This window comes from Sardina pilchardus, chromosome 15, assembly GCF_963854185.1.
Source record: "Sardina pilchardus chromosome 15, fSarPil1.1, whole genome shotgun sequence".
In the NCBI taxonomy this organism is placed as follows: domain Eukaryota; kingdom Metazoa; phylum Chordata; class Actinopteri; order Clupeiformes; family Clupeidae; genus Sardina; species Sardina pilchardus.
The window spans coordinates 21,354,471-21,382,460 of NC_085008.1; the positions used below are offsets into that span (position 1 = coordinate 21,354,471).

A 27,990-nucleotide genomic window follows, 5' to 3' on the forward strand; every position below is an offset into this window, starting at 1 on the left:
TATACTTTAAATAGATGTTCATTAAAAAAAATAAACAGATCAAATACTTTGTGAAACAAATTCTTTTTATTCAGATGTGGCAAATTGCACGGTACAAAGTGTGAAAAATAGTCAATATCTGCATTGTTTCACACCCTACAAAAAGGTACACTAGTTAATAGGAAATGGAATTATAAAGAATGTGTGCCCTGTTGATAACAGAGATGACAAACTAAAGTGGTTTTCTTCACAATAAAAACATAAACAATTTGTTGTACTGGTTTATTAGTGTACATAAACAGTTCTTTTTGTAGGTTTGAATTCTCAATTGTAGTCATTATTAGGCACTTTATTCAACCTAACTCCTAAAACATTCTGAATGTACACTACATCAAGGCCATTAACGCATCTGAAGGGCAGCTGTAAAAATGCTAGGGACCTAAAACAGGAAATGGAGGGACTTTGTCTATTGTATGAATGTAGTCACAGTGCCAATGGAAGGGTAGTAGACTTGAGTCACAGTCGGCGCAGATGGTTAGAACAGGCTATCAACATCTCCCATCTCAACAACTACTGTCTTCAGCTGGGTGTAGTACTCAATGGTCACCTGACCGTTCTCCCTGCCAAAGCCTGTTTTGGGATGGAAAAACAAAGTCAGCCATGGTAAAAGAACTTCTACTACATCTTGTTTCAGGCAACCAACTGCCAACTTCAATCCACAGCTTTTGTTTTGTACCTGACATCTTGTAGCCACCGAAGGGGACCTCCACTGGGCTGACATTGTAGTTGTTGATGAAGCAGGTTCCCGCCTGCAGGTTTTCGGCCACACGGTGAGCACGGGCGACATCCCTACAGGTGAGAGATGATGGAGCAGAGATTAGAATGCACTTTAACACAACGACTTCAGGGTACTCTAATAGTTATCAATGAGAAGCCAAGGAGGAATGACGGTCAATTGGCTTTGAATAAATATGGAGGAGCGAGTAAATGGTCTATCCCAGTTTCTCCTCTACTGGGTCATTGTTATGAACCATTGTTAGGAAAACCACCCGTTTCTCCCTTTGAAATCGGACCGCTGGAATGCTGGCAGGGATCTGAGCGAACATTGAGAATGATTGTTATGTAATGAAGGGAGTGTAGGAGGGAAACGAGGAGGGCGTGTATTGAGGAAGAGTATCTCGTAGGGCTCGCGTTTTTCCCGCTGATTTCAATCAACCGCGTCTTGCACCAGCCAAGGAGGATCTCTTTGTAGTGGTCATGGTCATTCTATATATGTATCTATGGTCATGGCCTCCTGGTTCTGCTCCAATTGTAATGTAATATCCCCCCAGGCATGGGCGGAGGGTGGTCCTGATGTTTAGGAAGGCTGCCTGACCAACTTTTATATTTCTCTCGTTGTTGAGTAGCCTGATGGTACTCACAGTACGTACAGACACACCTGCAGGCGCGCCTGGCCTGATGATAATGATCAATAGTGAGAACTGGCTGCAGCTACTGCTGCAAGAGCTGCGTTCATTCTGAAATCATCTATTTAAGCAATAAGCTCTGAGAGGCTAGATCTTGCAAGATTTCATGAAACAAAGGCACAGCAACGAAAAATGTTACGATGTATTCTTCTTAGATAATCATTCTTCCGCCAAGAAATACATTTCCTCCATATGAATGGTTGCCATGCAACATCAAGACGCAGCTACTCTAACTTTTGTGCAAGTTGTGGTAGCGCATTACGAACAAAATGCGTTCAAGGTGTATGTTTGTGATGGATCTTACAACGGCATCGAAAGCGATTCAGCCAATCATAATCAAGGACCGGAACTATCCATTTTAGAAAATAATATTCACGCGTCATGCAGTGGCGGTTCTAGACTGAATTACTCCCCAGGCGAGATCCTCCACGAGCGCCCCCATGAGTGTTTTTTGACGCACTTTGCGTCAGTCGGGCTCATATGGGTTAAGCGCTCGTGCCGCCCCATACAAGATGCCGCCCCGGGCGACCGCCCGGTTCGCCCGTACCTAAAACCGCCACTGGTGTCATGTACTGTAAGAGTGGCACAGACTGCCAGAGATGCAGAGGGTTGTAACGGTCATGAACACGATTTATGTGTGAAAGCAGTACAAAATGTCCTTCATGTTAAGTGATGCACTGATCTGGTTGATTGACTGTTCAGTCATTGCTTGAGCATATACACTATTGACATGAACTCATGTATATATCCCATGCCCAGTTTTTTCCCAAAATGTGTAGTATATTGCAGCATATATTGTAGTAGTGTAGTATATCGTCAAGTATTAGTATGAATAGATCATGGATCACTTAAATTAATCACTCTCAGGCTCTCTCTTACACAAAAGATACCGGATGATGAATCAAACTGAAACATCTGACACCGCTCTAGTCATAACACTAACAAATCAATGGCTTCAGGGAGCGGTTATGATGGCATGGAGTGTTTATGTGGTTTTCACTTTTGTATGATGAAACCCAGATATACAGCACGTGTCTTACTCAGGGTAAAACAATGTGACAAGGCCTGTAGATGCAGCTACACAAACAATGTGCATTTTAAGGGAACCTACCTAGTGAAGACGCCAGAGGCTAACCCATAGGTGGAATTGTTGGCTCTCTGCAGAACCTCGTCCTCCGTGTCGAAGGGCAACACGGACATGACGGGCCCAAAGATCTCCTCCTTCACACAGGTCATGTCGTCTCTGCAGTTGTCTATAAGCACAGGATTCATTAAATCCATCATTGCAACGGAAACATTTAGAGAACGCTGAAGAACATGTTTTCTTCTCTGAAAACATTTACCACTGTGTTGGCAGTTAGCAGTTGTTGATGACAAAGCTGTGTCTGATCAAGTTGAATAAATAGTAAATATCATGTATCTATTTCTTATCTTCATAAAATCCATCATTATAAAATAGGGGCCAAACAGGACCCAAACATGCAGCAGATTAAATGTAATGGAACTTTCTGCCGCATTCTAAGTATATCTTGTTGATTACTATTGTTGACGGAGTACAGCCGACAAGACGACACATAGTGAAAATGTTACCCACCCAGCACACATGGAGACATGAAGTAGCCCCCCTTCAGTTTTGGATCACTTGGCATAAACGGCTCTCCTCCACAAAGCACCTTGGCTCCCTAATGTGTCCAATCACAATGAATAACACGCAGAGATGAAGTGACCAAACATAATTTCAATTTCAAATAAAACATATTTCAGCCCAACATCACAGCGTTTGATTGCCAAAATCACAGAGTTATGCCAAGATAGCAATGGGTTAAAAAATAATAACAATAATCATGCACTAACTCCCCCCACTTCACTGCATCATAGGAAGCCACACTCCCTACAGCCCACCACCCTCTGGATCATCAGTATGCCACTGCCCCACACACACAACACACTGGCACTTTTTCCATTTTGGAGAGACTAAGTATCTGTGTGGTACTGTACCTGTTTCTTAGCCCCGTCGATGTAGGCCAGCACCTTGTCGAACTGTGGCCTGCTGATCAGGGCGCCCATGCGGGTACCCTCCAGCTGAGGGTCTCCCAGAGGGATGGCCTTGGTCCTCTTCACCACCTCCTCCAGGAACTGCGGCATGATGTCTTTCTGGACGTACACTCGGGTACCGTTACAGCACACCTGAGAGCAGTAGGCAGCAGAAAATAACCTCTGGTCAAAATTCCCATGCCTACATTTCTGCATTTCATTAAGTTTGTTTGACTTTCAACTACTTGAAGTCAACTAAACTCAACAGCATCAAAAGCACATGGTATTCTTGTCCATTCAAGAAATTATATAAAACACTTAAATTGCAATGAATATTGTCATTCAAAATCTCTCCAATCATGAAAAAGGAAATGTCATTGTTCAGAGCTTCTCCAGCATTTCTGTTAACTTGTCCAACTTCACACACCTGGCCCTGAGTCAGGAAGTTAGCCATCAGTGCACCTTTCACAGCATTCTCCAGCTCACAGTCTTTAAAGATGATCAGAGGAGACTTCCCTCCCAGTTCTAAGGTCACCTGCTTTACCCCTTTAGAGGACATCTCCATGATCTAAGAGAATGGAGACACACAGCAAGGTTTTAGTTATTTTAATGCAGTTCTACTGTAGTCGTGATGCCCATCTGTAAATAACACAAGAAATACTCAACAACAACAATCTAAATGAAAATGTCGAGATCTAAATACAATTCCCAGCTGAACTAGTAAACTAACTTCACTTACACCACCACACTTGGAAACCCCCTTTCTGTCCAAAGTAGATCATTAAAAAAGCTTCTGGCTCCCTCTTGTGTATGAGAGTGGTGGTGAACCACTCTACAGTAGATAATACATGTAAAGGTATTCCTCCCATGAAGAGTACTTTACCTTCTTTCCGGTCGGGACGCTGCCTGTAAAAGACACCTTAGCCACTGTTGGATGGTGGCATAACAGGGTCCCTGTCTCTGCCCCACCTTGGACCACGTTAAAGAGCCCCTCTGGTACTCCAGCTTCCTTATAGATCTCTGCCAGTATGACTGCTGTGACTGGAGTCATTGGGGAGGGTTTGAACACCATGGCATTACCTGAAAGCAAGATACAGAGACATACAATTACAATTAAAACTGGGCCTGTAGTCCCTGCAGGCTTACCGTACTTAAAACAAACCAAACTATGCCTTCAAGACCAAGGTACCCACCAAACAGTTACATCCCTATAGAATAGAATAGGATAGAATAGAATATATACTTTTTTGATCCCGTGAGGGAAATTCAGTTCTCTGCATTTAACCCAATTTAACCGAATTAGTGAACACACAGCACACAGTGAACACACAGTGAGGTGAATTACACAACCCAGAGCAGTGAGCTGCCTGCACAACCAGCGGCACTCGGGGAGCAGTGAGGGGTTAGGTGCCTTGCTCAAGGGCACTTCAGCCGTGGTGGACTGGTCGGGGATCGACCCGGCAACCCTCCGGTTACAAGCCCGATGCGCTAACCAGTACACCACGGCTGCCCCTATAGTTACTAGAACATGCAACATGAATTCCAATCACAGACAGATGGGCACTTGTGATTACATTTCTTAGGGGAGTTTAGAAATTATTATCATATACAGTATAATTATTATTATTATAATTATTATTATCATATGAAACCAAACCAAACCAAATTATTTTGCAACATTATAACAAGTTATTCTCTGTTGCAGAAAGAACTATATGTCTTTAAGCTAATAACAGCAGGAGACTATAGTGATGTTGTGACGGAGCATACCACAAGCCAATGCAGGGGCAGACTTCCAGGCTGCGATCTGGAAGGGGTAGTTCCAGGCACCAATACCCGCACAGACACCCAGAGGCTCACGGCGGGTATAGGCAAAGGAGCCACCTGGGAGCTGGATGTGCTGGCCTGGGAAATGACACGAGGACCAATGAGAAATACAGACACACATTTTAACATGTAATTTTTTTTTTTAAATAGACATTAAAATAGAAAGTAAAACCACTAGTACACTCTAATTTGAGCAAATATCTATTAATGTGTATGCTTTAAATAACAATATACAGTATATTGTCAGGAAGCAGACTGTATATCCAGTAAGATATTGTAATACTTAGCTACTGAGGCCCATGAGCTAAAGACAGACTTCATCAAGATAAGAGTAAGCTCACAAACAAAAATGCAGTCATTTGCACTCGGTTGCAGTGTGAAATGCTAACTTTAAGGCTACAACGTCTGTTGGGGAGGATCCCAACTCTTGCATAATTCTGGGGTGGGAGGGTGCGAGCAGCAAGAGTTCAAACCAGATGTAAAGCATGTGATGGACAGATAGGAGTAACCAGTTGAAAATGAGGTCGCTTGATAATGCCCTATTTCTTAATACTGTCCGATTGGTCGGGAATATAAAGTGCATATCTTTGTGTCTGGCAAAAATCCAGGTCGAGAGAGATATTTCCCTGACTGCTGTAAAATGTTGCTCAATCCTTGAACGTGGCTTCTGTTCTGCATGGTCAGCATGAGAGGCTAGTCTTGATAACTCCCCAGCATGCACCCAATACACGTTGCAAACCACCAACACGAAGTTAAATACTTATACTAAAACCAAAACTATGCGCAGCCTATTCAGAATTTTCAGGCGATTTAGCAAAGTTTATTTAGACGTCTATTTAGACTTTTGAACATGTATGTCCCCTTTTCATCCACTATAGCCTTATGCAAATTCAGGAGAACTTTAAATAGAGCAAAAGTCATCTTATCCCAAAAGACTTTTGTGCCTGCTTGAACACTTGCCAACCTCTATCCTTATTGAAAGATCAGAGAAATTACTACAAGATTGAGATGTAGAGGGATGAGTGAGTGGAACAATGAAGCGAAAGACATGAGCCCATGAGCTAAAGACAGACTCCATCAAGATAGTGTAAGGGGCGTACTCATGCTGGGCACGGTTCACTTGTACTGTGCCGGAGCACGGTTCTCTCCCAGTCTTAGTCCACACTCACACTGCACCAAGGCACGGTTGAGCTGATGTGCTCTAGAATCTTTGCAAAGGGCGCAATCCGTGCCTGGGTACGTTACGGCGTGATCACACTGGTCAAACGAACGGGACTCTGGGGTTTATACGTACTCGGGAACAGTACGGATGGCACAGTGGGTGGACACCCTATTACACAAGTCCATGAGCTAGAGAAGTTTGACTCTTTGGACACCTACCTGACAAAGTTGGGGCAATGCCAGCGTAGTATTCTATGCATTGCCATGCAATGTCTATATCCACTTGGGCTTCTGTGATGGATTTTCCATTGTTGACCACTTCCACTCTGGCTATCTCATCTCTGCGCTCCTGTTGAGAACAGTGGCCAATGAAGAAGCATGTGACACTGCAGCTGACCATTTTACAATAAGGTAAAAAAAAAAAAAAAATCTTCAAAAAATGTCTTTCATTATGAAGTACATCAGTACATTTTGAAGACAAATAACAGTAAACTCCATCAAAACCAATACACTATGAAGTAAGGTAACAAATGAATGGCAGAGTGGAGCCTATAGGCCCTAGACCCATAGACTATGGGCTATAGTATGTGCAAATATGTGAAGGATTCCTGCAAATGTTTACCCTAATGATGCGAGCTGCTTCCAGCATGATGCGGGCTCTCTCCATGCCAGCCAGCTTGCTCCATTTTAGGAAGGCGGAGTGGGCGCTCTTGATGGCCTGGTCAACCTCCTCCTCTCCACAAGGCACCAGGTCACAGAGCACACGGCCTATAGCAGGGAGTGACCATCAGAATGAATAAGCCAGGCAAGATCGTGCATTCCTGAAATCTCATGATCTGTAGGCTATTCTAAGACTTACAAAAGACAACAGATATGGATATGGCCTGGGTTTGCGCAGTGAGAAACACGAGGTACCATATTAGCACTTCAAAAGCAAAGCTTTCATGTGCCTTGTAATGATTTCATGAATCAAGCTTCTGTGATTCTTTCCCTGGTCATCAAAAGCAATTCTGCCCTCAAGTCACCTAGTCAGCTCAGCTCACACAACCACGCCCACCAGACAGACAGACAGCGTGAAACAGAGTTAATCAATACATAGACTAAGTCATTTCGCAAAAGGTTATAAATCCCACATGGTGAAAATCCCATCACCTAGATCGCCGCAAACATAGATATGAAGAATTAATGAATAACAAGCCGTTGTTCTTCAGTCTTTTAAAACTCGGTCTGTGTTAGTGTGATTTTATGAAGGCTATGAGTAACAATGTTAATCTTACCGGTTGCAGGTTCGTAAACAGGTTCAACATTCTTCACTTCCTTTGGTTTTACCCTGCTACCATTCCAGAAATTCAGCGGCTCCTTCACCACTAGGGTGCCCGTAGAGACGTTGCAGAACTCGGGGAGCTGAAGAAGAGATTTCTGGGCCATTTTCTGTTAGACGAAGACACCTATAACAAAAAAAAATGTGATTCAAGAGGACTTGGGTGTAATAACACGGTAGATAAACGCAAGTCCAGTTCACTATAATAACACGTTTAGAATCGAGTGAACACATAAGCAACGCAACCAAACATTTCACCTTAAGTGAGTATTTGCTTACTGTTCAGCTTTAATCTAGGCTATATCTGGGTAACTGGGTTGGTTGTATGAAAAAAAAACATTAAAAAGGTAGGCTATATGCATAGAAAAGCATTAGTTTCAATTCTTCAAGCTATAGCTGCAACATTGTTAACATGCAGGCTATCAGTCATAGCCATAGTCGAGGTATAACGCAGTCCGAGTCCCAGGGCCATAACCGTATTCAGGAGCGGACGTGACGTACGTATTACTTGGATGTGATTGGTCGATGACCTACAATCGTGACTGCATCCGCCGCAAAATTAATCCCGCGGTCTTTTCACCACAGCCAAAACGCAGAAGCAACGTGGATTTTACGTGCCTACGTTTATGTCAAACACATCGTGATTGGCTCATGAAGGAGCAGATACGTGAAACACGCTGCACATAGCCATATGGAGAAAGGTAGGAAACATCGTTTTTTCTCGTCCCTCAAATTTAATAATAGTTTGTTTTTTTATGTCGATCAAAATAATATTTACTGGTCAAAAGACTTTCACATGTGTAAATGCTGGAAAGGGCGATCTTTAGCCCAATTCAAAGTAAAATGACTTAGGTGTAAGTAGGTTAGCCAACAATAACGTTATCCTACGTTATCCTACGTGGTAATTAGCTTAATAAATTATTGTTCTCGTTGGTTATATGTTAACAATAACGTTATCCTACGTTATCCTACGTGGTAATTAGCTTAATAAATTATTGTTCTCGTTGGTTATATGTTATATCCAACTCTTGGCTCTAACAACATATTAAAAAGCTGTGTAACACACTGAAATGTAAACTCTCAAATTGTAGATAGGCCTACATGGGAAATGAATGGCTAAATGCAATGACTATTCAATATGTTTGCATTTGAAATTTGTCTCATGTAAAAAGACGTGCAAAATACTGCAACATCTACTTTATAGCTATAAACAAAGTCCTTTAAGTGTCTCTGCTATAAATCAGTGGAATACTGATACTGGGGGGTGTTGATTTATTAATTGATTAATTTATTAATGTGACTGCTGAGCCTGTATCTTGTCATGGTTTTTCTTAAATTAAATCTAAAACATTACTATTGTTAAGTATTTTGCTAATTGGTATTATCTGTTAAGGGTCAAATAATTTTGCCTTGTTTTTCTGTTGTTTCTGTCCAGTAGGTGAGTGTTGATCATTTGTTTGGTACCTATTCCCCCAAGAGGGGTGCCAGTGTCCTGATGCTGACCAGTGCCACCGGTTCCGCCACTTGGTTCCTGCTGGAGCCTTAGCACCAACTGGATGAGGGGACTCCTCTCTGTGTTGAATTCCCGGCTGTCTAAGGCTTTGAAGTGGTATGATATGGGGTCACTAATCCTCAAATGCTGCCAGAAGGCTCTCTTTTCAATTTTATTCAAAAGTATCTGTCAATGTAAAGCACACAGAAGGGTGGAATATATCTTATTATGCCATAAATGGCACCTGCTCCTCACAAGCATTCCAAAAATATATGATTTAGGCTACTTAATGTGATCTGTCTTGTTACACCCTAAAAACTACCACTACTCAAAAGTGTCCGTCAATGCAAACTTAATGTGATCTGTCTTCATGTTACAGGAGAGTGGTGTCAAACTACAAGACCGCCAGCATGTAAACAAGGCCTTGTTTGTCCTTGTTTGGCTACTCACCACTCTTCTAATTCCTGAAGAGGCTGAAGCATGCTGGCCTTGACACCTCAGTCCTTGCTTCCATTAACAGCTGTGTTATGGTCTACTGCAACGGGTGGATAAGGAGGGCAAATGACAGGTATTTTACATCACTTTTACATTACTTTTACTGTCATATTTAGAAAATACTCAAAAAGGTAAAACTTTACTTTTTTGATATCAAAACTTACACCTGGCTTGACATAGTTGGATTGGCGTTAGTGAAACGAGTTGCGCAAGGATGACCAGACAACGCTATTCGCTTTATCACTTATCTTGGATGTCTTAATTCTGCTTTTGTGAAACCCCACTGCTGTTGTTGTCTGTTGTTGTTGTTGTTGTTCTGTGGTGTATGTGTTATTGTTGTGTGCACTGGTAGTGACGTTGTTGTGTGTTGTTTTTTGGTGGGCTGATGGTTGTTGTAGACTGTTTTTGAAAAAGAACACTAACTGTAGGCATATCAATGCTCTTGGATGGGGATTTTTGTTGTTGTTGTTGTTGTGTGATCGTTGTTGTTGTTGTGTGATCATTGTTGTGTGATCGTTGTTGTTGTGTGATGTGTGATGTGTGATCATTGTTGTTTTTGTTGTTGTGTGATAGTTGTATGATTGTTGTTGTTGTTGTGTGATCGTTGTTGTTGTGTGATTGTTCTTGTGTGATGTTGTTGTGTGATTGTTGTTGCTGTGTGTGATCGTGTTGTTGTTGTTGTGTGATTGTTGTTGTTATTGTGTGATCGTTGTTGTAGTGTGATTGTTGTTATTGTGTGATCATTGGTGTAGTGTGATCGTTGTTATTGAGTGATCGTTGTTATTGTGTGATCATTGTTGTTGTGTGATTGTTGTTGTTGTGTGATCCTTGTTGTTGTGTAATCCTTGTTGTTGTTGTTGTGTGATCATTGTTGTTGTTGTTGTTGTTGTTGTGTGATCATTGTTGTGTGAAAGTCGTTGTTGATGTTGTTGTTGTGTGAACGTTGTTGTTGTGTGATGATTGTTGTTGTTGTTGTTGTGTGATCATTGTTGTTGTGTGATTGTTGATGTTGTGTGATGTGTGATCATTGTTGTTGTTGTTGTTGTGTGATCATTGTTGTGTGATCGTTGTTATTGTGTGATTGTTCTTGTGTGATGTTGTTGTGTGATTGTTCTTGTTGTTGTATGATTGTTGTTGTTGTGTGATCGTGTTGTTGTTGTTGTGTGATTGTTGTTGTTATTGTGTGATCATTGTTCTAGTGTGATCGTTGTTATTGTGTGATCATTGTTGTTGTTGTGTGATCGTTGTGTGATTGTTGTTGTTGTGTGATCATTGTTGTTATTGTTGTTGTAGTGTGATCCTTGTTGTTGTTGTTGTGTGATCATTGTTGTTGTTGTTGTTGTTGTTGTGTGATCATTGTTGTGTGAAAGTCGTTGTTGATGTTGTTGTTGTGTGAACGTTGTTGTTGTGTGATGATTGTTGTTGTGTGATCATTGTTGTTGTGTGATTGTTGATGTTGTGTGATGTGTGATCATTGTTGTTGTTGTTGTTGTGTGATCATTGTTGTGTGATCGTTGTTATTGTGTGATTGTTCTTGTGTGATGTTGTTGTGTGATTGTTCTTGTTGTTGTATGATTGTTGTTGTTGTGTGATCGTGTTGTTGTTGTTGTGTGATTGTTGTTGTTATTGTGTGATCATTGTTCTAGTGTGATCGTTGTTATTGTGTGATCATTGTTGTTGTTGTGTGATCGTTGTGTGATTGTTGTTGTTGTGTGATCATTGTTGTTATTGTTGTTGTAGTGTGATCCTTGTTGTTGTTGTTGTGTGATCGTTGTTGTTGTTGTTGTTGTTGTTGTGTGGTCATTGTTGTGTGAAAGTCGTTGTTGATGTTGTTGTTGTGTGATTGTTGTTGTTGTGTGATGATTGTTGTTGTTGTTGTTGTGTGATCATTGTTGTTGTGTGATTGTTGATGTTGTGTGATGTGTGATCATTGTTGTTGTTGTTGTTGTGTGATCATTGTTGTGTGATCGTTGTTATTGTGTGATTGTTCTTGTGTGATGTTGTTGTGTGATTGTTGTTGTTGTTGTATGATTGTTGTTGTTGTGTGATCGTGTTGTTGTTGTTGTGTGATTGTTGTTGTTATTGTGTGATCATTGTTCTAGTGTGATCGTTGTTATTGTGTGATCATTGTTGTTGTTGTGTGATCGTTGTGTGATTGTTGTTGTTGTGTGATCATTGTTGTTATTGTTGTTGTAGTGTGATCCTTGTTGTTGTTGTTGTGTGATCATTGTTGTGTGAACGTTGTTGTTGTTGTTGTGTGATCATTGTTGTGTGAACGTTGTTGTTGTTGTTGTTGTTGTGTGAACATAGTTGTTGTTGTGTGATTGTTGTTGTTGTTGTTGTTGTTGTGTGATTGTTGTTGTTGTGTGATCGTTGTTGTTGTTGTTGTGTGATCGTTGCTGTAGTAGTGCTTCAGTGATGGTCTTTTCACGTTCTGTGTGTTTTGTTTCCCTCTGTTTGCAGGCAGTGTGCTGTGAGGACTGCTGCCCTGATTCATACGGAAGAACCAAGCCCGCAAGATGGTGTTATCAAGCACACAGAAGGGGGGAATATAGCTTATTGTACCTTAAATGACAAGTACTCATCACAAGCATTCCAAAAATATATGATATAGGCTACTTAATGTGATCTGTCTTCGAGTTACACCCTATAAACTACCAACACTGTCAAAAGTGTCCGTCAATGCAAACGGTGGCATCCTCCTGGCAGATGGTGTTATCAAGCACACAGAAGGGTGGAATATAGTTTATTGTACCTTAAATGACAAGTACTCATCACAAGCATTCCAAAAATGTATGATTTAGGCTACTTAATGTGATCTGTCTTCGAGTTACACCCTACAAACTACCAACACTGTCAAAAGTGTCAGTCAATGCAAACGGTCGCGTCCTCCTGGCAGATGGTGTTATGAAGCACACAGAAGGGTGGAATATAGCTTATTGTACCTTAAATGACAAGCACTCATCACAAGCATTCCAAAAATATATGATTTAAATTACTTAATGTGATCTGTCTTCGAGTTACACCCTAAAAACTACCAACACTGTCAAAAGTGTCCGTCAATGCAAACGGTGGCATCCTCCTGGCAGATGGTGTTATCAAGCACACAGAAGGGTGGAATATAGCTTATTGTACTTTAAATGACAAGTACTCATCACAAGCATTCCAAAAATATATGATTTAGGCTACTTAATGTGATCTGTCTTCGAGTTACACCCTAAAAACTACCAACACTGTCAAAAGTGTCCGTGAATGCAAACGGTGGCATCCTCCTGGCAGATGGTGTTATCAAGCACACAGAAGGGTGGAATATAGCTTATTGTACTTTAAATGACAAGCACTCATCACAAGCATTCCAAAAATATATGATTTAAATTACTTAATGTGATCTGTCTTCGAGTTACACCCTAAAAACTACCAACACTGTCAAAAGTGTCCGTCAATGCAAACGGTGGCATCCTCCTGGCAGATGGTGTTATCAAGCACACAGAAGGGTGGAATATAGCTTATTGTACTTTAAATGACAAGTACTCATCACAAGCATTCCAAAAATATATGATTTAGGCTACTTAATGTGATCTGTCTTCGAGTTACACCCTAAAAACTACCAACACTGTCAAAAGTGTCCGTGAATGCAAACGGTGGCATCCTCCTGGCAGATGGTGTTATCAAGCACACAGAAGGGTGGAATATAGCTTATTGTACTTTAAATGACAAGTACTCATCACAAGCATTCCAAAAATATATGATTTAAATTACTTAATGTGATCTGTCTTCGAGTTACACCCTAAAAACTACCAACACTGTCAAAAGTGTCCGTCAATGCAAACGGTGGCATCCTCCTGGCAGATGGTGTTATCAAGCACACAGAAGGGTGGAATATAGCTTATTGTACTTTAAATGACAAGTACTCATCACAAGCATTCCAAAAATATATGATTTAGGCTACTTAATGTGATCTGTCTTCGAGTTACACCCTAAAAACTACCAACACTGTCAAAAGTGTCCGTGAATGCAAACGGTGGCATCCTCCTGGCAGATGGTGTTATCAAGCACACAGAAGGGTGGAATATAGCTTATTGTACTTTAAATGACAAGCACTCATCACAAGCATTCCAAAAATATATGATTTAAATTACTTAATGTGATCTGTCTTCGAGTTACACCCTAAGAACTACCAACACTGTCAAAAGTGTCCGTCAATGCAAACGGTGGCATCCTCCTGGCAGATGGTGTTATCAAGCACACAGAAGGGTGGAATATAGCTTATTGTACTTTAAATGACAAGTACTCATCACAAGCATTCCAAAAATATATGATTTAGGCTACTTAATGAAATCTGTCTTCGAGTTACACCCTAAAAACTACCAACACTGTCAAAAGTGTCCGTGAATGCAAACGGTGGCATCCTCCTGGCAGATGGTGTTATCAAGCACACAGAAGGGTGGAATATAGCTTATTGTACTTTAAATGACAAGTACTCATCACAAGCATTCCAAAAATATATGATATAGGCTACTTAATGTGATCTGTCTTCGAGTTACACCCTAAAAACTACCAACACTGTCAAAAGTGTCCGTCAATGCAAACGGTGGCATCCTCCTGGCAGATGGTGTTATCAAGCACACAGAAGGGTGGAATATAGCTTATTGTACTTTAAATGACAAGTACTCATCACAAGCATTCCAAAAATATATGATTTAAATTACTTAATGTGATCTGTCTTCGAGTTACACCCTAAAAACTACCAACACTGTCAAAAGTGTCCGTCAATGCAAACGGTCGTGTCCTCCTGGCAGATGGTGTTATCAAGCACACAGAAGGGTGGAATATAGTTTATTGTACCTTAAATGACAAGTACTCATCACAAACATTCCAAAAATATATGATTTAAATTACTTAATGTGATCTGTCTTCGAGTTACACCCTAAAAACTACCAACACTGTCAAAAGTGTCCGTCAATGCAAACGGTGGCATCCTCCTGGCAGATGGTGTTATCAAGCACACAGAAGGGTGGAATATAGCTTATTGTACCTTAAATGACAAGTACTCATCACAAGCATTCCAAAAATATATGATTTAGGCTACTTAATATGATCTGTCTTCGAGTTACACCCTAAAAACTACCGGTGTTCAAAAGTATCCGTCAATGCAAACGGTCACGGCCCACTGGCAGATGGTGTTAATAAGCACACAGAAGGGTGGAATATAGCTTATTATAGCTTAAATCACATCTACATTCTACAGGCATTCCAAGAATATATGGTTTAGGCTACTTACATTTATCTGTCCCCATGTTACACCCTAAAAGCTACCCGTGTTCAAAAGCATCCGTCGATGCAAACGGTCACGGCCCACTGGCAGATGGTGTTAACAAGCACACAGAAGGGTGGAATATAACTTATTATAGCTTAAATCACATCTACACTCTACAGGCATTCCAAAAATATATGATTGAGGCCACTTAAACTGATCTGTCCCCATGTTACACCCAGAATTGGTAATGCCTTTTTTTCTGTTACTGGTAATTTAGGCCCATGGCATCTTGAGGCCTTTTGGACAGAGGAGAGGACGACCGAGCTGGTTAACCTCTACACAAATAGATGCACGTCAAGTGGTATGTATAACTGAAAGTTTTTTCTGTGTCAATCCTTTCTTGAAGTTCAAACATGGAACCTTAACATTTGTTTTTAATGACACTACTGTGTACTGTCTTACAGATGCTTTGGGGAGTGAGACCGCCGGTATACCCACCTACAGTATATTGATCCTGACATCAGTGCCAAATATTTCTTGATAATAATAATAATAATAATACCTCAGTTTTTTATAGCGCTTTTCTGGGTACCCAAAGACGCTTGATGGCAATTGGTCGAAAAAAGCACGGTATGACCGGCATTCTATGTTTTCATTTTCCTTTTTTAAAGATGGAAATGATGCAGACTACTGTGTCTGATTACACTTTAACACCTTTCTACCTCAACACTAATTCAGGGTGTATCATGGCCCAAATATGCTGAGGAATGCAGGCTGCCTTGGTGGGCTTAGGAGTTGCCTTTCACTTCAGTCAGTGACGGTACGTTAATATTGAATAACCAACTCTTACTGGTACAACTGCATGCACACAACTGTTACATCATGATTTGGCTTGTCATAAGAGAATGATCAAAAACAATAATGATTGCATAGCCTAAGTTGGCCATGCCTGTCTTGCTATTAACCTATGCAAATCTCTGCTTATTTTATTTTGACAATTGAATTCATGTTGGACAAACAACTCATTATTCATAGGTTCAGTAAGTGTATGTAATATTTTGTCTGGTGAGTGTAACTTTGTTTCTGACTCTTTTGTGATTTTGATACATTTTCATGCTTTGTTTGCCATTTTTAAAGGAAAAGGTCCAGGACGTAAGGCTTTTACAGCTGAAAAGCTGAGACAGCTTGTGCAGTCCTACAATGCACATGTCAATGATCAGCTGTTTGTTGAGGCAGCGGCAGCAGATGCAGCACCAACACCACCAGCAGCAGCAGTGGCAGGAGCAGCACCACCAGCACCACCAGCACCACCAGCACTATAAATGCCAGCAGCGGCAGATTATAAAGAAGGATAACAATTAATACATGAAATTAGAGTGGGAAGTTGTGCTTTTATGTTTCATGTTTATGGTTTTATATATATATGCACCTTACTTGAGCGTCTCTACAAATTCATTATACTGCAATGCAATTACAATAAAGGCATTAATTTGTCATTTCAGTTTGTATTACTACATTCATTTAGCCTGGGTGCCAGCCAAACTTAGCCCTTTCCACAACATTTCAGGTCGGGAAGTTCGGTCTGGAATTGCTCCATTGTGGCACAAATATGCTCGAACCAGAGCTGTTCGGACCAATGTGTGTGTATGTTTGTAAAAGACATAGATTCATCTGAATGCTGTAGACTGTCTTAGTAAACATACATTCATGATTTGCATAGACAGGCAGACCTTGATTGCACCTTAGGGTTACGTGAGTTATGTTCATATAGACTGCACTCTGGCTATGGTCAGACAGTTTTGCATGCGCACAAGTTGATGACTCGGACCAACCACCTCAGAATACAAATTTTCTGCTTGTTTCTCATGTTTACATGTGTTGTGATAAATAAACATGATTTGCAGGTCAGTTTTGACCTACAGTATGTGACAGCCTTGAAAAGTACCATCCAGACAGCTATTCGGTTTAGTTTTCAGACAGTTTTGTATGCACACAAGTTGATGAACCATTAAAATAAATATTTGGATGTGTGTTGTGCGAAATTTCAATGATTTCACTGAAACCCAATTTCACTGATCGTACATGCAATGGGGGTTTTGATCCACAAGACAGCTTTAGAAATTGACGCTAGAGAGCATATTTTTCACATAAATCGATACACAAAAGTTCTTAAATCATACCCAAATCATTAAAACATCCATATTTTGACTGTTTATGATACACAGAGGTGTGCTGTACTGAAATAAACCTCATTTCTGATCATACGTGCTGTGGGAATTTTGATCCACAAGACAGCTTTAGAAATTGACGTTAGAGAGCATATTTGTCACATAAGTTGATACACAAAAGTTCTTAAATCATACCCAAACCATTAAAACATCCATACTTTGATTGATTATGATACACAGAGGTGTGCTGTACTGAAACAAATCCAATTTCACTGATCTTACCTGCTGTGGGAATTTTGATCCACAAGACATCTTCAGAAACTGATGTTCAGAGAGCATATTTTTCACATAAGTTGATACACAAAAGTTCTTAAATCATACCCAAACCATTAAAACATCCATATTTTGACTGATTATGATACACAGAAGTGTGCTGTACTGAAACAAATCCAATTCCACTGATCTCACCTGCTGTAGGAATTTTGATCCACAAGACATCTTCAGAAACTGATGCTCAGAGAGCATATTTTTCACATAAGTTGATACACAAAAGTTCCTAAATCATACCCAAACCATTAATACATCCATATTTTGATTGATTATGATACACAGAGGTGTGCTGTACTGAAAAAAAAACAATTTCACTGATCTTATATGCTGTGGGAATTGTGATCCACAAGACAGCTTTAGAAATTGACGTTAGAGAGCATATTTTTCACATAAGTTGATACACAAAAGTTCTTAAATCATACCCAAACCATCAAAACATCCTTATTTTGACTGATTATGACACACAGAGGTATGCTGTGCTGAAATAAACCCAATTTCACTGACCTTACCCGCCTTGGCAAGTTCGATGGTCAGGACATACTCAGAAACTACAATTCAGACACCCATATTGGCCAGATAGGCCTAAGTAGGTGTCACACTCATTGTTTCATGAAATGTTGACATGTGGCACATATTTTGATTCAGGGAGTGATAGCCAACTTGCTTGTCAAATTTGAGACCTCCAGCTGCTTGTGTGTTGACAGGAGGCGGAGCCAAAGATTGGAAAATCTAGATTTCTAGGGGGCGCTATAGAGTCTGTGAATATGTGAGATGTGGTTTTACTTCGCTCATATATTCTATGTCATACATAGATGTCACATACCAAATTTAGTCTGTCTATGAGGTATGCAAGTTAGAAATTCTAACCCTAGGTATAGATGGTCATAATTTGCATAGGTCAGACAGGCCTTGATAGGATTACACCACTTAATTCAACAATGTGCCAGCATGTGGCACATATTTTGATACAGGGGATGATAACAAACTAGTTTGTCAAATTTGAGACTTCCAGCTGCTTGTGTGTTGACAGGAGGCGGAGCCAAAGATTGGAAAATCTAGATTTCTAGGGGGCGCTATAGAGTCTGTGAATATGTGAGATGTGGTTTTACTTCGCTCATATATTTTATGTCATACATAGATGTCACATACCAAATTTAGTCTGTCTATGAGGTATGCAAGTTAGAAATTCTAACCCTAGGTATAGATGGTCATAATTTGCATAGGTCAGACAGGCCTTGATAGGATTAGACCACCTAATTCAAGGATGTGCCAGCATGTGGCACATATTTTGATACAGGGGATGATAACAAACTAGTTTGTCAAATTTGAGAGTTCCAGCTGCTTGTGTGTTGACAGGAGGCGGAGCCAAATATAGGAAATATTGGATTTCTAGGGGGCGCTATAGAGTCTGTGAATATGTGATGTGTGATTTTACTACACACTCATATTTTGTGTCATATACGGATGTCACATGCCAAATTTAATCAGTATGGGGGTATATAAGTTACAAATGCTAATCCTATGTTTAGATGTCCTTGATTTGCATAGTTATACAGGCCTTGATAAGGTTATACCAGTTATTATATATATGGTATATTTATATATATACCAGAACTAAAACCAACATGTGGCATACATATTCATAAGGGGGTGAAAACAAAATAGTTTGTGACATTTGAGACCTTTAGCTGCTTTTGTGTTGCCAGGAGGCAGGACAAAATAAGTCTACAATGAAAGTCATATTGATGTATTTTTTTTTTTACATCAAACATTATGTCAAAATTATATCATGAAAGTCATATTGACATATTTTATTTTTTTTTTATCAATATGACATCAAAAATGATGCCAAAATGATGTCAAAAACTTAAAAACAACACAAATTGGTAACAAGTATTTTTATTTTTGTAGACAATCACAAAATATCACAATACAAAATTGAGCCTTCTGTGAAGGATTCAAGAAATTGTCACATACAGAGAACTGGCATTATAGCGCCACAACTTTCCTGTGCAGAGGTGTATAGGATAAAGAAAGTATTTAGAAATAATTAAACAATAAGGAAGGGGGGTCATTCTGTGTCAAATCAGACAAAATCCAGGAAAATAGTTGCTGTGCTTCAGATTTTTTAACTCAAGGTTTGTCTACCTTTAAATCAAATATTTGTACTAAATTTTATAATTTCATACAGTAGGCCTACATTTTTTTCACAATTGATTTTGTATCCGTTTTACTCTCAGACATTCCTTATTGTGGAGGCCATCTTTGGGCATGATAATTTCATGTATAAAGTGCCAATGATGTACCATGTTTCATTCGTTGATAAATACACTTACTTGGTTCCATTGTATATCCATGTCTTTTCATTCTTGACCCTGTGGTAAAACAATGATTTTGACTGTATCTACGGTACAACATTGGCACCTTGTACACTAAATGCCCATACACTGAGCTGTGCTCACATACCTGTTAAAATAAGTGCCTACTAGCTATTCTACATACCATTTTAATCCTATGAAAATTACCAAAAAACACACCCTTCCCTTGCTTAACCTTTAAAATCTTCAAGCCCATTACATATTGAAAACATTGGCATTAATAACACATAATATGTAAATATGTACAAACTGACATTCATACCCTTAATGTTACTGATTTATGCACTTTTCCCCAAATATAGGACCTTGCCGAAAACGAGCCTGCCGTAATAATATGAAGATATAGGATTTGAACAGAAATATTTCACGGGCCTTGGTTTTGGGAACCATTCTACTGTATATATAGACATTATTTTAGCAAAACCTGAGATACTGATTTGACACAGAATAATCCAGGGGGTACAAAGTGCAGTGTGTGTACTGTAAGTGCAGTATGGCAAGTCTATGTAATGTAGTTTAAAGAGTTATGTGTGTTCGGGATGCGGATGGCTTGAGGAAAGAAACTTCTCCTCAGTCTGTTTTAGCCATGTGGAAACAGAGATGTACGCTTGGCCTCAGTGGTTTAAACAGTCCATGGTCAGGGTGTGAAATGTGTCATGAAATATTCTGGGCCCTTGTTGCACTCTTCGGGTATAGATGTCCTGCAGGGTAGGGAGAGGTGCTCTGATGGTAGCTTTGACAGTAAATGTCAAGTGTCTGTAAAAGAGAAAGAAAGCATATATTACAATTTACCCGGTCCATGAATATAATTAATGCAAACTACTCCGCTCGTACATATGACAAACAAATTAGAGCATGCTCAATAACATACCCCATAGCCCTCACCATGGAACAAAAAAAAAAACATTCAAAATACAAAAACACTTACACCATGTTGAGGGCAGCAGCTATGGCTACCAGACATCATCAAGTAGTGCCTAATTCGCCGGCATAGGCTATGTGACACATTCAAAGTAAAAAATAAAAAAAGAACACATTTTAAGTAGCCTAACTCATATGTTTTTGGAATGCCTGTAGAGTGTAGATGTGATTTAAGCTATAATAAGTTATATTCCACCCTTCTGTGTGCTTGTTAACACCATCTGCCAGTGGGCCGTGACCGTTTGCATCGACGGATGCTTTTGAACAAGGGTAGTTTTAAGGGTGTAACATGGGGACAGATCAATTTAAGTAGCCTAAATTATATATTTTTGGAATGCCTGTAGAATGTAGATGTGATTTAAGCTATAATAAGCTATATTCCACCCTTCTGTGTGCTTGTTAGCACCATCTGCCAGTGGGCCTTGACCGTTTGCATTGATGGATACTTTTGAACACGGGTAGTTTTTAGGGTGTAACTCGAAGACAGATCACATTAAGTAGCCTAAATCATATATTTTTGGAATGCTTCTGATGAGTACTTGTCATTTAAGGTACAATAAGCTATATTCCACCCTTCTGTGTGCTTGATAACACCATCTGCCAGGAGGACACGACCGTTTGCATTGACGGACACTTTTGACAGTGTTGGTAGTTTTTAGGGTGTAACTCGAAGACAGATCACATTAAGTAATTTAAATCATATATTTTTGGAATGCTTGTGATGAGTACTTGTCATTTAAGGTACAATAAGATATATTCCACCCTTCTGTGTGCTTGATAACACCATCTGCCAAGAGGACACGACCGTTTGAATTGACGGACACTTTTGAACACGGGTAGTTTTTAGGGTGTAACTCGAAGACAGATCACATTAAGTAATTTAAATCATATATTTTTGGAATGCTTGTGATGAGTACTTGTCATTTAAAGTACAATAAGCTATATTCCACCCTTCTGTGTGCTTGATAACACCATCTGCCAGGAGGATGCCACCGTTTGCATTGACGGACACTTTTGACAGTGTTGGTAGTTTTTAGGGTGTAACTCGAAGACAGATCACATTAAGTAATTTAAATCATATATTTTTGGAATGCTTGTGATGAGTGCTTGTCATTTAAGGTACAATAAGCTATATTCCACCCTTCTGTGTGCTTCATAACACCATCTGCCAGGAGGACGCGACCGTTTGCATTGACTGACACTTTTGACAGTGTTGGTAGTTTGTAGGGTGTAACTCGAAGACAGATCACATTAAGTAGCCTAAATCATACATTTTTGGAATGCTTGTGATGAGTACTTGTCATTTAAGGTACAATAAACTATATTCCACCCTTCTGTGTGCTTGATAACACCATCTGCCAGGAGGATGCCACCGTTTGCATTGACGGACACTTTTGACAGTGTTGGTAGTTTTTAGGGTGTAACTCGAAGACAGATCACATTAAGTAATTTAAATCATATATTTTTGGAATGCTTGTGATGAGTGCTTGTCATTTAAGGTACAATAAGCTATATTCCACCCTTCTGTGTGCTTCATAACACCATCTGCCAGGAGGACGCGACCGTTTGCATTGACTGACACTTTTGACAGTGTTGGTAGTTTGTAGGGTGTAACTCGAAGACAGATCACATTAAGTAGCCTAAATCATACATTTTTGGAATGCTTGTGATGAGTACTTGTCATTTAAGGTACAATAAACTATATTCCACCCTTCTGTGTGCTTGATAACACCATCTGCCAGGAGGATGCCACCGTTTGCATTGACGGACACTTTTGACAGTGTTGGTAGTTTATAGGGTGTAACTCGAAGACAGATCACATTAAGTAGCCTATATCATATATTTTTGGAATGCTTGTGATGAGTACTTGTCATTTAAGGTACAATAAACTATATTCCACCCTTCTGTGTGCTTGATAACACCATCTGCCAGGAGGACACGACCGTTTGCATTGACGGACTCTTTTGACAGTGTTGGTAGTTTTTAGGGTGTAACTCGAAGACAGATCACATTAAGTAGCCTAAATCATATATTTTTGGAATGCTTGTGATGAGCACTTGTCATTTAAGGTACAATAAGCTATATTCCCCCCTTCTGTGTGCTTGATAACACCATCTTGCGGGCTTGGTTCTTCCGTATGAATCAGGGCAGCAGTCCTCACAGCACACTGCCTGCAAACAGAGGGAAACAAAACACACAGAACGTGAAAAGACCATCACTGAAGCACTACTACAGCAACGATCACACAACAACAACAACAACGATCACACAACAACAACAATCACACAACAACAACAACAACAATCACACAACAACAACTATGTTCACACAACAACAACAACAACAACAACGTTCACACAACAATGATCACACAACAACAACAACAACGTTCACACAGCAATGATCACACAACAACAACAACAAGGATCACACTACAACAACAATAACAACAATGATCACACAACAACAACAATCACACAACGATCACACAACAACAACAATGATCACACAATAACAACGATCACACTAGAACAATGATCACACAATAACAACAACAATCACACAACAACAACAACACGATCACACAACAACAACAATCATACAACAACAACAACAATCACACAACAACATCACACAAGAACAATCACACAATAACAACGATCACACAACAATGATCACACAACAACAACAACAACAATGATCACACATCACACAACATCAACAATCACACAACAACAATGATCACACAACAACAACAACAACAATCATCACACAACAACAACAATCACACAACAACAACAACAACAACAACAATCACACAACAACAACTATGTTCACACAACAACAACAACAACAACAACGTTCACACAACAATGATCACACAACAACAACAACAACGTTCACACAACAATGATCACACAACAACAACAACAAGGATCACACTACAACAACAATAACAACAATGATCACACAACAACAACAATCACACAACGATCACACAACAACAACAATGATCACACAATAACAACGATCACACTAGAACAATGATCACACAATAACAACAACAATCACACAACAACAACAACACGATCACACAACAACAACAATCATACAACAACGACAACAATCACACAACAACATCACACAAGAACAATCACACAATAACAACGATCACACAACAATGATCACACAACAACAACAACAACAATGATCACACATCACACAACATCAACAATCACACAACAACAATGATCACACAACAACAACAACAACAACGACTTTCACACAACAATGACCACACAACAACAACAACAACAACAACAATGATCACACAACAACAACAACAAGGATCACACTACAACAACAATAACAACAATGATCACACAACAACAACAATCACACAACGATCACACAACAACAACAATGATCACACAATAACAACGATCACACTAGAACAATGATCACACAATAACAACAACAACAACAACAATGATCACACAACAACAACAACAAGGATCACACTACAACAACAATAACAACAATGATCACACAACAACAACAATCACACAACGATCACACAACAACAACAATGATCACACAATAACAACGATCACACTAGAACAATGATCACACAATAACAACAACAATCACACAACAACAACAACACGATCACACAACAACAACAATCATACAACAACAAGAACAATCACACAACAACATCACACAAGAACAATCACACAATAACAACGATCACACAACAATGATCACACAACAACAACAACAACAATGATCACACATCACACAACATCAACAATCACACAACAACAATGATCACACAACAACAACAACAACAATCATCACACAACAACAACGTTCACACAACAACAACATCAACAACGACTTTCACACAACAATGATCACACAACAACAACAACAACAACAACAACGATCACACAACAACAACAACAAGGATCACACTACAACAACAATAACAACAATGATCACACAACAACAACAATCACACAACGATCACACAACAACAACAATGATCACACAATAACAACGATCACACTAGAACAATGATCACACAATAACAACAACAATCACACAACAACAACAACACGATCACACAACAACAACAATCATACAACAACAAGAACAATCACACAACAACATCACACAAGAACAATCACACAATAACAACGATCACACAACAATGATCACACAACAACAACAACAACAATGATCACACATCACACAACATCAACAATCACACAACAACAATGATCACACAACAACAACAACAACAATCATCACACAACAACAACGTTCACACAACAACAACATCAACAACGACTTTCACACAACAATGATCACACAACAACAACAACAACAACAACAATGATCACACAACAACAACAACAAGGATCACACAACAACAAGGATCACACAACAACAACAATCACACAACAACAATGATCACACAATAACAACGATCACTCAATAACAACGATCACACTACACCAATGATCACACAATAACAACAATCACACTACAACAACGATCACACAATAACAACAACAATCACACAACAACAACAACACGATCACACACAGCAACAACAATCACACAACAACATCACACAAGAACAATCACACAACAACAACGATCACACAACAACAACAACAATCATACAACTATCACACAACAACAAAAACAACAATGATCACACATCACACATCACACAACAACAACGATCACACAACAATGATCACACAACAACAACAACAACAAAAATCCCCATCCAAGAGCATTGATATGCCTACAGTTAGTGTTCTTTTTCAAAAACAGTCTACAACAACCATCAGCCCACCAAAAAACAACACACAACAACGTCACTACCAGTGCACACAACAATAACACATACACCACAGAACAACAACAACAACAACAGACAACAACAGCAGTGGGGTTTCACAAAAGCAGAATTAAGACATCCAAGATAAGTGATAAAGCGAATAGCGTTGTCTGGTCATCCTTGCGCAACTCGTTTCACTAACGCCAATCCAACTATGTCAAGCCAGGTGTAAGTTTTGATATCAAAAAAGTAAAGTTTTACCTTTTTGAGTATTTTCTAAATATGACAGTAAAAGTAATGTAAAAGTGATGTAAAATACCTGTCATTTGCCCTCCTTATCCACCCGTTGCAGTAGACCATAACACAGCTGTTAATGGAAGCAAGGACTGAGGTGTCAAGGCCAGCATGCTTCAGCCTCTTCAGGAATTAGAAGAGTGGTGAGTAGCCAAACAAGGACAAACAAGGCCTTGTTTACATGCTGGCGGTCTTGTAGTTTGACACCACTCTCCTGTAACATGAAGACAGATCACATTAAGTTTGCATTGACGGACACTTTTGAGTAGTGGTAGTTTTTAGGGTGTAACAAGACAGATCACATTAAGTAGCCTAAATCATATATTTTTGGAATGCTTGTGAGGAGCAGGTGCCATTTATGGCATAATAAGATATATTCCACCCTTCTGTGTGCTTTACATTGACAGATACTTTTGAATAAAATTGAAAAGAGAGCCTTCTGGCAGCATTTGAGGATTAGTGACCCCATATCATACCACTTCAAAGCCTTAGACAGCCGGGAATTCAACACAGAGAGGAGTCCCCTCATCCAGTTGGTGCTAAGGCTCCAGCAGGAACCAAGTGGCGGAACCGGTGGCACTGGTCAGCATCAGGACACTGGCACCCCTCTTGGGGGAATAGGTACCAAACAAATGATCAACACTCACCTACTGGACAGAAACAACAGAAAAACAAGGCAAAATTATTTGACCCTTAACAGATAATACCAATTAGCAAAATACTTAACAATAGTAATGTTTTAGATTTAATTTAAGAAAAACCATGACAAGATACAGGCTCAGCAGTCACATTAATAAATTAATCAATTAATAAATCAACACCCCCCAGTATCAGTATTCCACTGATTTATAGCAGAGACACTTAAAGGACTTTGTTTATAGCTATAAAGTAGATGTTGCAGTATTTTGCACGTCTTTTTACATGAGACAAATTTCAAATGCAAACATATTGAATAGTCATTGCATTTAGCCATTCATTTCCCATGTAGGCCTATCTACAATTTGAGAGTTTACATTTCAGTGTGTTACACAGCTTTTTAATATGTTGTTAGAGCCAAGAGTTGGATATAACATATAACCAACGAGAACAATAATTTATTAAGCTAATTACCACGTAGGATAACGTAGGATAACGTTATTGTTAACATATAACCAACGAGAACAATAATTTATTAAGCTAATTACCACGTAGGATAACGTAGGATAACGTTATTGTTGGCTAACCTACTTACACCTAAGTCATTTTACTTTGAATTGGGCTAAAGATCGCCCTTTCCAGCATTTACACATGTGAAAGTCTGTTGACCAGTAAATATTATTTTGATCGACATAAAAAAACAAACTATTATTAAATTTGAGGGACGAGAAAAAACGATGTTTCCTACCTTTCTCCATATGGCTATGTGCAGCGTGTTTCACGTATCTGCTCCTTCATGAGCCAATCACGATGTGTTTGACATAAACGTAGGCACGTAAAATCCACGTTGCTTCTGCGTTTTGGCTGTGGTGAAAAGACCGCGGGATTAATTTTGCGGCGGATGCAGTCACGATTGTAGGTCATCGACCAATCACATCCAAGTAATACGTACGTCACGTCCGCTCCTGAATACGGTTATGGCCCTGGGACTCGGACTGCGTTATACCTCCCATAGTCCGTAAAAGATGGTCACTAGCCTGTGTTGATGGAAATAGCTAACGTGCAGTTTCTGAATTCACAAAAGTAGATGCTATGTCCCACCTTTCCTCGTTCAGCATGCAGTTGGTACTCCTTGCCGAAGATCAAAAAAGCAGGACCGTGCACTCCGTTGCAGTGTGAAATGCTCACTTGTTACGAGGTTAGTTGTTGGGGAGGATCCCCACCCACACTCTGTGACGGGAGGGTGCATAGACAGTAAGGAGGGTGCGAGCGAGAGTTCAATCAAGTTGGAAAGCATGTGATGGACAGATAGAGTAACCAGTCGAAAATTAGGTTAGCCTACTTGATAATGCCGTATTTCTTAATACTGTCCG

The 27,990-nt window shown here is 39.6% G+C and overlaps 1 protein-coding gene and 2 long non-coding RNA genes across 4 annotated transcripts; 2 read left to right on the top strand and 1 right to left on the bottom strand.

Moving 5' to 3' along the window:
* Positions 1 to 47: 47 nt before the first annotated feature.
* Positions 48 to 27,874, bottom strand: LOC134102647 (4-trimethylaminobutyraldehyde dehydrogenase A). The gene is made up of 12 exons (XM_062556818.1): positions 27,719 to 27,874; positions 7,745 to 7,915; positions 7,090 to 7,235; positions 6,687 to 6,816; positions 5,250 to 5,384; positions 4,363 to 4,559; positions 3,907 to 4,047; positions 3,444 to 3,632; positions 3,040 to 3,127; positions 2,557 to 2,698; positions 716 to 828; positions 48 to 609 (listed from the first exon to the last, which is right to left on the bottom strand). The coding sequence occupies exons 2-12, from the start codon at positions 7,893 to 7,895 to the stop codon at positions 515 to 517; spliced, it is 1,527 nt and encodes a 508-aa protein (XP_062412802.1). The 5' UTR covers positions 7,896 to 7,915; positions 27,719 to 27,874; the 3' UTR covers positions 48 to 514.
* Positions 8,391 to 12,324, top strand: LOC134102649 (uncharacterized). 2 transcript variants are annotated; one of them, XR_009941540.1, is made up of 4 exons: positions 8,391 to 8,489; positions 9,224 to 9,397; positions 9,660 to 9,848; positions 12,239 to 12,324. It is a non-coding gene; the product is annotated as an uncharacterized LOC134102649 (long non-coding RNA). The 2 variants fall into 2 exon arrangements; XR_009941541.1 differs by having other exon boundaries at positions 8,394 to 8,489; positions 9,227 to 9,397.
* LOC134102648 (uncharacterized) lies at positions 12,347 to 16,528 on the top strand. The gene is made up of 4 exons (XR_009941539.1): positions 12,347 to 15,393; positions 15,497 to 15,662; positions 15,771 to 15,852; positions 16,170 to 16,528. It is a non-coding gene; the product is annotated as an uncharacterized LOC134102648 (long non-coding RNA).
* Positions 27,875 to 27,990: the final 116 nt, after the last annotated feature.